General features: G+C 30.6%; 3 protein-coding genes across 3 annotated transcripts in view; 1 reads left to right on the top strand and 2 right to left on the bottom strand.

The window, feature by feature from the left end:
- Nucleotides 1-1,189: 1,189 nt before the first annotated feature.
- Nucleotides 1,190-2,604, bottom strand: LOC107452339 (SAP domain-containing ribonucleoprotein). The gene has a single exon (XM_016068784.5). The coding sequence runs from the start codon at nt 2,415-2,417 to the stop codon at nt 1,515-1,517; it is 903 nt and encodes a 300-aa protein (XP_015924270.2). The 5' UTR covers nt 2,418-2,604; the 3' UTR covers nt 1,190-1,514.
- Nucleotides 2,605-2,954: 350 nt separating this feature from the next.
- Nucleotides 2,955-5,539, top strand: Tasp1 (Taspase 1). Its single transcript, XM_016068789.5, has 2 exons — nt 2,955-3,120; nt 4,009-5,539. The coding sequence occupies exon 2, from the start codon at nt 4,021-4,023 to the stop codon at nt 5,119-5,121; it is 1,101 nt and encodes a 366-aa protein (XP_015924275.1). The 5' UTR covers nt 2,955-3,120; nt 4,009-4,020; the 3' UTR covers nt 5,122-5,539.
- A 212-nt stretch (nt 5,540-5,751) lies between these two features.
- Nucleotides 5,752-11,210, bottom strand: part of Rsph4a (Radial spoke head protein 4a) — a 28,335-nt gene continuing 22,876 nt past the window's right edge. The window contains exons 10-13 of the mRNA XM_087161693.1: nt 10,805-10,979; nt 10,166-10,283; nt 7,930-8,153; nt 5,752-6,032 (exon numbers count right to left, since the gene is read on the bottom strand). Coding sequence (XP_087017819.1) covers nt 5,986-6,032; nt 7,930-8,153; nt 10,166-10,283; nt 10,805-10,979 — 564 coding nt within the window. The 3' untranslated portion in view covers nt 5,752-5,985. The remainder of the gene's footprint in view (nt 6,033-7,929; nt 8,154-10,165; nt 10,284-10,804; nt 10,980-11,210) is intronic.

Here is an 11,210-nt window from a genome sequence, read left to right as displayed (position 1 = left end):
ATGTTTAAAAAAATTTCTTCAACAAATACGGAGAAATTTGAGAATATATGGGTAAACAGGAGATAGTCTTAAAATACAGGAGTCTTTGTTAAAAAACAGGAGACTTAGTAGGCATGAGGTTTTTAAATTATGCAAATAAGAACCGCAACATTTAACTTTTCAACCAGGTAAATACAAATATCGACGTTTGATATTAAAATTGCAATATTGGCAGATTCCAGCGATTCAAAATGGCGTGAATCAGCAAAACCAAAAGAATCGAATTGGCGAAAGAATCACATATATGCAAACATTTCGTTAATGGGATTCAGCATAAGTTTTAGAATTTTATCGGATAAGTTTTTGATTCGTGGACGTCGTCAAACCAATGATCTTGAGATACGCCCAATTCTGCAATATTCTCAGAAAAAATCAAACGCTCTGCTTCCAGTTTTTAGATTTGGAAGAATGATACGAAAAAATCAGCAATTCCAGGCTACACCCGGAATACAATCAACCGTTTTTTTATTATGTTTAGTACAAGTATTTGTTTCCTCTACTTTTAGAAAAAGCAACAATATGATTATATAAAATTTAAATTTAACTTTTATTGATAATTTTATAATACCAAATCTCAGAAAATTTTACTGCATGTATGTTATATTAAGCATAATTTTTTCATTATTAATTTAAATAAATTTTTGATTTTATGAAGATAGTACAATAAATTAAGTCAGCAAATTCTACTACAGGGGGTATAACTATTATAAATATTGAATTAATTCTTAGAAAATGAATGTCCTGAAAGAAAAAATAATATAAGTAAGCAAATTTTGAAATAATTCAGAATAAAAAAACAACCTTTTGTGTTATTATTTATGAATTTTTTTAAACAAATTAGTTGATAAATTATTACTCTTCATACTTGTTATAACAAAAAATTAACTTATGATATCAAAAGGAAAAACATTACTTTTATGTGTAGATCTGATTTAAAAATAGAATTTACCATGAATGCTAACCATTTTTTTAAACTAGAAAACAAACTAAAAATAGATATATAGGATTTAAAGAAATTGTTATGTTACTAGTGCAGTAGATATTCAATAAAGATACAAATACTCATTTGTGAAGCTTTAGAATGATATTAACACTCAAATCAAATAAGGCACTCAAAAGTTTTGAAGAAAAAAAAAAATACAGGCAAAGCAATATTTAAAAAAAATATTTAATGGTGGCACTATTACAGTAGCAATTATTCAACTCTTAGAGGTAATAATTTTACAAATGACCTGAAAATTCTTTATTTTGCGCATCTTCAATAAGCAAAGAATTTGTCAAAGTTTCTTATTGCTTACAACACAATGCTATTATTATTATGGTTAGGTAATTTTACTTTTATCTTAAAAAAAAGGCAAAGGCTAATAATTATTCCTTAAAGAATTTAATTATAAACGATACATTATGATGAGTGAAATATATTATGTTTTAGCCAATATTATGAAAAAGTTTTTTAGTGTATTAATGACAATTCACTACTTGACAAGTCCAAACCGCTCCAAACGCTGCTTCTTCTTATCTTGCTCACCGCCAAGAGACTTATCAGTGGAGCTTACAGTTTGAACTGCACCACCCGTAAATTTCATCTTTCGTTTTAAAAGCTTTTCTTGATTTTCAAGCTGTTTCATTACAGTAGAGACATTTTCACCAAACCTCTCAGCTCGTTTTCTTAAAACATCTAAATTACCACCTTTAGCAGATGCAACAGCTGGAGCAGTAACTGATCCAACCTTTTCACCTGGTCCAGTAACTTTCACAGCACTTGTATCAGAACTAGTTTTGCTGTCAATGTTAAACCTTTTGGCTCTCAATTGCAGTCGCTCCGAAGCAGTTAAAATTTTAGTAGCTTTAGCAACACCCTCAGATTTCGGTGCTTCAATCAAAGGATGGTCTTTTTTTGAAGTTGGTTGTGGTTCAGGAGGTTCAATTGTTGGGTAATTGTCTCTTTTTAAGACTATTTTTGAAGGTTTAGGAGACTCAACTGTTGGCGAAGGTGTTTGAGCTACAACTCTCTTCTTCAAAGGTTTAGATACGTTGCTTTCTGCAACCTTTTGTAAATCTTTTTCAGGAGATGAGAAAGAAAATTCTTCGGTACCAATAACTGTTTCTGGAATAGCACTTTGCTCCGGGTCATCATTTAACAGAGCTTCTTCCAAACTTTCATCATCTAACGTTCCATCTAGACTTCCATCTTTTTCACTTAAATATGCCTCTTGCAACCTTTCAATCAATTCTGCTTTATTCCCGGAAGTAGGCAAACCCATTGATTTCAGTCTTTTTTTGAGCTCAGGAACTTTCATATTATCAATGTCTATTATAGGAGAACCATTTTTTGAAATTACCTGCGCGGTGGCTGATGGTGCTTCACTGGAAGACATAACTTGCTATAAAAATCACTCAGCAATAAAAAAATATATAAATCAAGTAATTGTTTAACAGTGTATGAAAATCAACAATTTTATTTTTACGATTGATATCAACTATAATCCATAAAATTACGATTTATGTTGCAAGACCGTTCTTTCGCACAAAATTATTTATTTTCATCATACATGTTGCCATTACTTTGAAGCTCAGGAAAATTATTTATGAATAAAGCCTTAATAGTTTTTTTTTTTTAAAATTAGATTGACAGTAATTGAATATTTTAATACAGTTTGATTATTCTTCAAAAGTAAAGACATTTTTATTGTGTATTTTCTAATAAATGCTTCAGTTCGTTCACTTAAAATGGTTAATGAAACCTGAAATTTAATATATACCTTATTTTAACAAAAATAGGACGCCAGAAACGCAAGCCCTAATAGTTTTCAATTTTAAAGTTGATGAAGTTTATTTTTAAAATGTTAATATGAATTATCACGAACGGCAATAATTCAAAACTGATTTTATATTTATTTTGAACTGAAATGTCTTTATGTTCATCTTTTACAATGAAATATAATTTTAAGATTCAGAATGTTACTTTTAAATAATGATTCTGAAAGAATTATAAAAATTTTGAAATTAGTATAGTGTGCGAAGTTGCATGAAAATTAGTTGCCCTTAAAATTGAATTTATTAAAAATATATATATTTGATGTAAGTTGATGATTTCTATTAAAAGTCAAACAATAAAAGTGTTAATATTTGTAGTAGTTATTAATATTACTACAAATTTAACTGGAAAAAACTGAAGAAATTATAAAGAGAGTGAATCATTCTTTCTGATGTGACCAAACCATGTTTTATTCACCTACAAATAACCAGAAACTTTTTCGCCAAAGAAGTATATATCATTTGGCAGCTCTAATGTGACTCTACCTACCTATCCAAAGAAATATACTACCAATTTACAATTTTTTTTTAATAAGTTTTTCTTAGACAGTTTTTTTTCAAGACTTTATTATACTTGAGTTTTTATTGCTTTACTTGTTTATTAGCAAAATTAAAAGTTGTGCTTAAAGCTATGCATCTTTATTAATTTAAAATGTTTAACACAGGAAATTACTTTGTCTGATTTCATTACAATGTATGCCACTACTTTAATTTATTAAATATTATTGCTTTGGAGTCAACTTCAGTGATTTATGTCTTGTATAGTCACATCTAGTTTGGATTTCTTATAAGGCACTGATAAAGACATTAAATAAGTCCCTGAAACAAAATTAATAAATAACTATAGAACCTCCCAATAATCAGTGAATTACTTTTTCTCAGTAGATTTAAGTGCTATTTATGTAAAGCCTCAATGAATTTAATTTAAAAAAAGAATAGTGCATGTTTTAATATTGCTGCAGCATATTAACAATCAAAGTATTTTGTTAGATTCAGTTATATAAATTAAGATAATATATAACCAGTGTGAGGGAGAGCTTGCAAAGCTTTACATACAGTCTTGACACTTAAGAGCAGCTCTACTGCTCAATTTTTGAAAACTATTCATATTACAGATTCTTTCTCTAAAAAGGATTTTTTTTTAAATTCTAGTTATTCGTTAATATGTCTGGAGTGATTGCAGTTCATGTTGGTGCTGGTTATCATGGCAGTAGTTTAAGGACTGCCTATAAAGATGCATGCAAAAAAGCTTGCATTGCAGCGATCGAGAAACTGAAAACAGGAATGAATGCAGTAGAAGCTGTAGCCGAAGCGGTATGTGTGCTTGAAAATTGCCCATTAACAAATGCTGGGATTGGATCAAATCTCACATTTAATGGAGTGGTTGAATGTGATGCAGGTATCATGGATGGTAAAAATCTTAATTTTGGTTCAGTGGGTGCATTGAAGAACATCAAGAACCCGGTTAAAGTTGCACAAAAAATTCTAGAAGAACAAGCGTGTGGTTTACTACCCGGGGGAAGGATTCCACCTTGCACACTCGTTGGTAGTGGTGCCACAGATTGGGCCTTAGAAAAAGGTTTCAAATTTTTTGATAATCAGTTCCTCTCTACAAAAGCATCAGAAACTGCTTTTTCAAAGAATTTATCTTTGGTGCAAAACACTTTGAGTACTGTTCAGGAAAATAGCAATCCCATGTTGGAAAATGGTATTGATGATAATGATTTGTTTGATACAGTTGGAGCTGTCTGTGTGGATTGTTTTGGAAATGTAGCGAGTGCCGTATCTAGTGGAGGATTGCTGTTGAAATATTCTGGAAGAATAGGACAAGCTGCCGTATTTGGATCTGGTTGTTGGGCTGAACAATCTATTGAAGATGAAAAGCCAAGTATAGCAATCTGTGTGACGGGAATTGGGGAGTACTTGATCAAAACTATGTTTGCTCGAGAGTGCCACCACACTTTGTATAATGACCCATACAGTGTTAGTGCCGTTCCTGATTTTTTTAAGAATAAATTTATAAATAACTCCTGCCTGAAGAATGTAGATTTAAAATTAGCTGGAGTTTTGATTTTGAAATGTTTTTCACAAGAAGACTTCTGTGAACTCTCGTGGGCTCATAATACTAAAACTATGATTTTAGGATACATGAGTACTGATTCTAAAAAACCAGTTACTATATTTTCTTCACAACCGGAAAGTGCTACAATTGGTGAAAGTGTAATGTTTGCTGAAAAATGCATCAAGTTAAAACATACATCTTGATTAAATCATTATACAGTACAGAACCCGTTATCCGGAAATCAGAAAACCGGAACGAAATTCGATAAATTTTTCCACCTTTTAAAAAAATTAATTTTTTTTTCATTATAAGATTTTAGGATTTTTCTTTCTTTTTTTAAAGATGTTTACCTTACCATCATATTGGAAATAATTATTAGTGTATTACTTCATCGTTTTTTCTTTTTAAGATTATTGCCAAATATTTATTTTTTTTAGTTAGGTTTAACAATAAAAAAACGGCTTTTTGTAGCGATTCAGAAAACCGGAAAAATCAGTTATCCGGAATAGCGATGGTCCCGATCGTTCCGGATAGTCAGTTCCCTACTGTATTTTATATTGAAATATATTTTTTAAATAATGATTTATAATTTTAGATCCAAATAAAAATTTGCTAAAATCATATTATTGTAAAATTATTATATATGGATTTTTTTTTCTCACAAAATATTTTTGCTTTTAGTGTCAAGAAACATTAAAATATTTGGTTACATCTTTATGGTTTGATTTGGAAGAAATATCAGTAAGATTTATTTTTGCTCCTTCATATTCATTTTAAATTTGAAATATCCAAATTGAATTGAGCTTACTTAAATTAAAATGCTCACACATTTTAACATGAAAAAAAGTTTATTAAGCATGAACAATAATTTTGTAAAGAATGATATAAAAGAAAAATTAACATTCCCTATTTATAAAATCTTTGATCCTATCAGAAGGAAAATCCAACTTAATCGTTATTTTATTTGTTAGATGTATTTAAATATAAACTTTTTCTAAAAAATTCTTTTTTTTTCCCCTTCTTTTTGTTGCCACACTTGCATGTTTTGACTAGCATTTTGCCTTTTTTTAGTCACTTTCTTCGTCTTCATCAGTTTCATCTGTATCTTTCGCTTCTAGAAAAAATAAAATAGTTAATAATTTTTTTGAGAAAGTAGATTAAATTTTTTTATATAACTTAGAATTAGATTCCCCCTCTATGTAAGTAGGTTTATCTAGATTTTCAAATGGCAGTTTTTGTTTTTTAATAAATGATGGGATGAACAAATGATTAAATCTTCAGTGTTTCCTGATCAATAACTCCTCTTGTTTTTCTAAAAAATCAAACCCCATGTTATAAAACTGTACCAAATGATTAATTAACCGATAGTTTATTACGGTAAAACTTTAATGTTGCACATGTAAGACCTTTAAGGTTTAATCTGCAAAAGTGCAAAACCCTAATTCTGTTGTTATTATTTTGAATTGTTAGCACTATATACCAGGAAAATTATTGTGTACTAATAAAAAAATTAGTCCCCAGCTACTAAAATTAGAAAAATAATTTAAGAGTGACAAATTCAGTAATTTCAACATGAGTCCATATTTACTGCAAAATTTTATGATACTCTTTCAAACAGTTCGTAACTCATGGTATTTAATATCTGTTAGTGAGATAGCCGTTTATTTTCAGAACAAGGTTTTTGTTTGGGGTGGGAGTAATTCAAACAATGACTAAACTGCTTTTTTTTTACACTAGTAGATTTTTTTTTTTTTTCAAAAGTTAAGTTTTTTTTGAAATAATAACTTAATCTATTGGAATTTGCTGTTTTGTTGCTGTGAGATTAAATATTCTTTTTTATGACAAAATTAGCATTTTCTGAAAGCTAACCATAATATTTTAAGGTAAAATTAATCATCATCGCCAACCACAGAAGTACTAAATATAACAAATAACAATTGAAAAGCTGCCAATTGCACTTTTTTTAAATCAGAAAACCACCCCATGTGCATTTTATTATTTTTTTTAATAAGCATGGAGTTATGGGGGAGAGTGGGGTCAATTGTAACATTTTTTACTTAACTATTTTTAACTAACAAAAAATCCAATATATTATTAGTATTAATTGACAGAGAAGTAAAGTAGACTATCCTCTACGAGAAAAAAAAACCTTATTTTAAATGTTATTATACTAACTAGTTATTAACAATTTTTGACTGTCGTGCACTTGTTACAATTGTCCCCACTTACGCGGTCAATTGTAACAGTTCATAAATTCAACTAAAGCATAGTTAATTATGCATATTATCATAGTTGTGATATATTTTTTTATTGATCAAAATAGTAGTGATATTTTAGGAGTAAAAATAATAATGAGCAGAGACCTAAAGGATTAAACTTTTAACTTTAAAGGGTTAAAAATTTTACTTTATGCTGTGACAGGTGACAAATAAAATAATGCACATGCAACATAATATAAATGATATAGGAAACTATTGGTGGTTCTTAAAGAGTTTAGTAATGGTTTGTAAACATAAGATTATTTATTTTCAGCTGTTACAATCGTCCCTTTACTTATTGTTACAATCGTTCACAAGACGCCTCCATGTCTTTCCTATTGTCTTCAATTCGTTTACAATCGTCCTGCGCCAAGTGTTTTTAGGTCTCCCTCTTTTTCTATTGCCCTGTGGATTCCAATCAAAAACCTGTTTTTATTTCAAATTTTTCTGGTTTATGTAAAGTGTGACCAATCAATTTTCATTCCCATTTTTTAATTACAAAAATGTCTTACGTTATTAATTTCAACCGTTTAAAATTTTTAATTTTAAAAAATTGGTCACTGTTAGAAATGTTACAACTGGCCAGTAGCAAGATTTCCTAATTTTGCACCATACATAATTTGCCAAAATAAATTTAAAAAAAAAAAATTAATAAATTTTGTTGAATGTCTTTTTTTTTCTTTCCATTTTACTTATTTTAGATCAAGATTCAAATAATAAAAGTTTTAAAAACTGAAAATTTTTTATTACTACCATCAGAAGTTTCAGCATCATCTTCAGAATCTGTTTCATCATCAAGTTTTTGATCTACCTCTCGAGTTTCTTCTTTGGAATCCTTAACCACAATTTCTTCTTCAATATCTTCAGGTTCAATTAGAGGTTCTGGAAATTCTTTTTGAAGTTTCAGTGACATAATGGGGGCATAATGATAAGTTGAATACTTGTAGCCAAAGCCAATATATATTCTATCAAATGATCTGCAATATGTGTTCAAAAAATAGAATATTAACTTAATTAACTAATGAGTTCTTAAGGGTGGTTCTATTGGTAGACTCCATTTCTGCAATTCAAGCAATCACAGAAAACCAATGTTTTAAAACTAAGCTGTTTAACGAAATTCAGCTCGATATAAACCTCCTCAAGGAAATGAATAAAACTATAGTCATACAGTGGATCCCTTCACATATTGGTATCGAAGGCAATGAGAACGCAGATTATCTGGCAAAAAACGGAACAACTATGCCCCAAGAAATAACAACCGTCACACCTGATACTCTTAAAAAATATGTTATGAAAAAACTCAACGAAATAAATACTTATGATTTAACTATAAAATCAAAAGGCAAAATATGGGAAAATATTCATGACAGTTGGAAATTTCTCTGTTACCAACCACGTAAGGAAGCAGTAACCCATTTTCGGCTTAAAACAGGCCACGATTGCTTATCAGAACATTTATATAACTTTAAAATTCTTTCCAGCAAAGCATGCCCAATTTGTGACACAGGTGTATTAAACTCTGATCACCTCTTATTGTGTAAGGGACTAGATAGGAACTCCCAGAAAAGTGGGAATGTCAATAAATTGTATTGGGAAGCAAGAACTCTCATGAATTGTCAATAACCTTTCCTTTTTCATGTTCCTTTTTTATTGTTGAAATGTTTATTGATTCAAATGTTTATTGTTCTTTTTTGTTCACTTTACCTAAATTGTTGAATTGTTTCTTTGTTATTTTTCTGCTCCTTTGTGATGCAATGAGCTGTCAAATTTTCTGGATTGAATTCCTAATAAAGCCATATGAAACACGCATTTTAATTTCCAATCATAAAAAGAAACTCAACTGTATGTTAAGAATACAAGGAAGCTTTATATCTTGCATAACATATTCACTGTTTAATTTTATTAGTTTTTTTTTTTCAAGTAAAAAAAAATTTAAATCGATGTCCAAGCTCATTAACCAGTATACAGTTAATAAACAATAAATAAGTTATAGTTTTTATCATTATAAGCTTTGTTTTAAACTGACCAGTCAAAAACGAGGTAAAATTGTTAAGTATTTTTAAGAATTAGATTTTTGCACTGTTGCTTAAAAATCTTTTGGGCAAAAAATGCTCTGTGAGTTTTTATACTTACTAAAAATTAAACAGGAGTTTAAAAAATAAAGAGAAATTTAAGAAATAAAATTGTTAATGAAGTTGCAATTGGAGCCGATCAAAATTATTTTTAATTTTCCCCCCATACAATCTGCTACTAAATCTGTGTCACAATACATAAAATTCAATAATTTTATAGTATAGTTAGAAAAAGAAATGCGTAGCTCTCATAGAGATTGGGGAGTGAAGGTGGCAGGGAACAGGGCTCTCTTTATTTGAAATTAAAGAAGTTATCGGTCTTTGAAAATGAAAATTGTTGTTTAAGAAAGAAGAATTTTAATTTTGCTAAATCTTGCGAAAATCTTCGATGTGAGTTTCAATTTATAGGGCGATGTGTTTAAATGTAAATAATAGCAAAGTATGTACAGGAAAAAAAAACTGGTGTTCCTCTTAAGAGGTGCAAATATATAGCTCAGAGCCGTGTTGAATGATGGGATAGAGCGCTCGCCTCTCAACAAAGCGAAGTGGGTTCGAATCCCAGAGATGGCTGGTCGATACGAAATTCGCACCTGGCTCGCATTCATTACAGTGCTGACGTAAAAAACCTTAAATCGTGGGTGAGAGTCTCCTTTCCGTCTAACTAATCGTGGGAGGTTTTCGTGGTTTTTTCTCTCCGTGTAACACAAATGCGGGTTAATTCTATCAAAAATTCCTCCTTGGAGTAAATTTCTCCCAATGCTCATTCAGAGAGTTCCCTTGTCCTCTGGATTAAATTCAAAATTACTAGATTACGGAGTTGAATATTGGTAGTCGTAATCTCAAATTTGTGTCAGCTGTTCAACGACTATTATAAGATAAAATGTATAACGAAATAATAAACTGAGAGACGGTCTTACTTTCCATCGTAGTATGTGTATGCCCCTGGCCACAAATTAGAGTGAACAATCAAGATGGCAGTTTCCGGAATCAGTTTTGATGTCAACTTCAGTGTCCATGGTAAAAGTTGGCCGATAGCTGTAAATAATAAAAATATGAATAATTTAATTGCAAGTGAAACATGGACACTAAACACAGACACTCAGCGTACTCTTGGTGTTTTTGAAAGGAAAATCCTTAGAAATATTTTTGGCCCAGTACAGGAAAGAGGCTGTTGGCGAATCAGATACAATTTTGAATTATATGGACTCTATGGACAGCCACAGATAGTGCTGGGCATCCAAAGCAATAGATTAAGATGGCTTGGCCATATCTGGAGAGGTCCAGAAAACAATGCAGTACGAATTGCCACCTTTAAAAATCCTTCTGGATCTCGGGCCAGAGGAAGACCTCCAACTAGATGGCTGGGTGACACTACTAAAGATCTCAAAGTAATAAAGATTCACAACTGGAAAAAAGTCGCCATGGATAGGAGGCGTTGGAGGCTACGCGTGGTTGAGGCAGCCAAGGCCTGTAAGGGGCTGTCGTGCTGAAGAAAAAGAAGAATTTAATACTTTTGTCTTTTTAAATTGTTGTGTAATTAGCGAATTTCAATTTACCTTTGTCTTCAGACAGGCTGCGGAGTAAAGGAACTTCGCTTTCTTTCTTAGCTTCAAATATTTCAGGATCTACATCTTCTTTGCTTTCGGTGTCAGCATCTTCATCATCACCTTCGTCATCTTCCTCATCTTCATTTTCATCTTCTTCTTCCACTTTCATTGGTATGCATCGACCCTGAAATAAATTGAGTTAAATTACTAGCTTGTTAATACGTAGTTTTATTTTGAAAGATATTTCTAACACATGATTTAGTGTGTACTGTACCAAAAAGTATCATGACTGGTTAGCAATGTGCTCAGCATTGCGTGCAATACTAATTACCTGAATTCAACGACTGAGCCATTGCAGTCAACTAAGAGTAAGATTACCATAAATGGTGAGAATATGCATTCGATTTAGACATCA

This window comes from Parasteatoda tepidariorum, chromosome 4 (assembly GCF_982258835.1).
Source record: "Parasteatoda tepidariorum strain Cologne lab strain chromosome 4, Ptep-v5.0, whole genome shotgun sequence".
Taxonomy (NCBI): domain Eukaryota; kingdom Metazoa; phylum Arthropoda; class Arachnida; order Araneae; family Theridiidae; genus Parasteatoda; species Parasteatoda tepidariorum.
The sequence above is the reverse complement of the archived record's forward strand: the minus strand, read 5'-3'. Positions and strand labels throughout refer to the sequence as shown.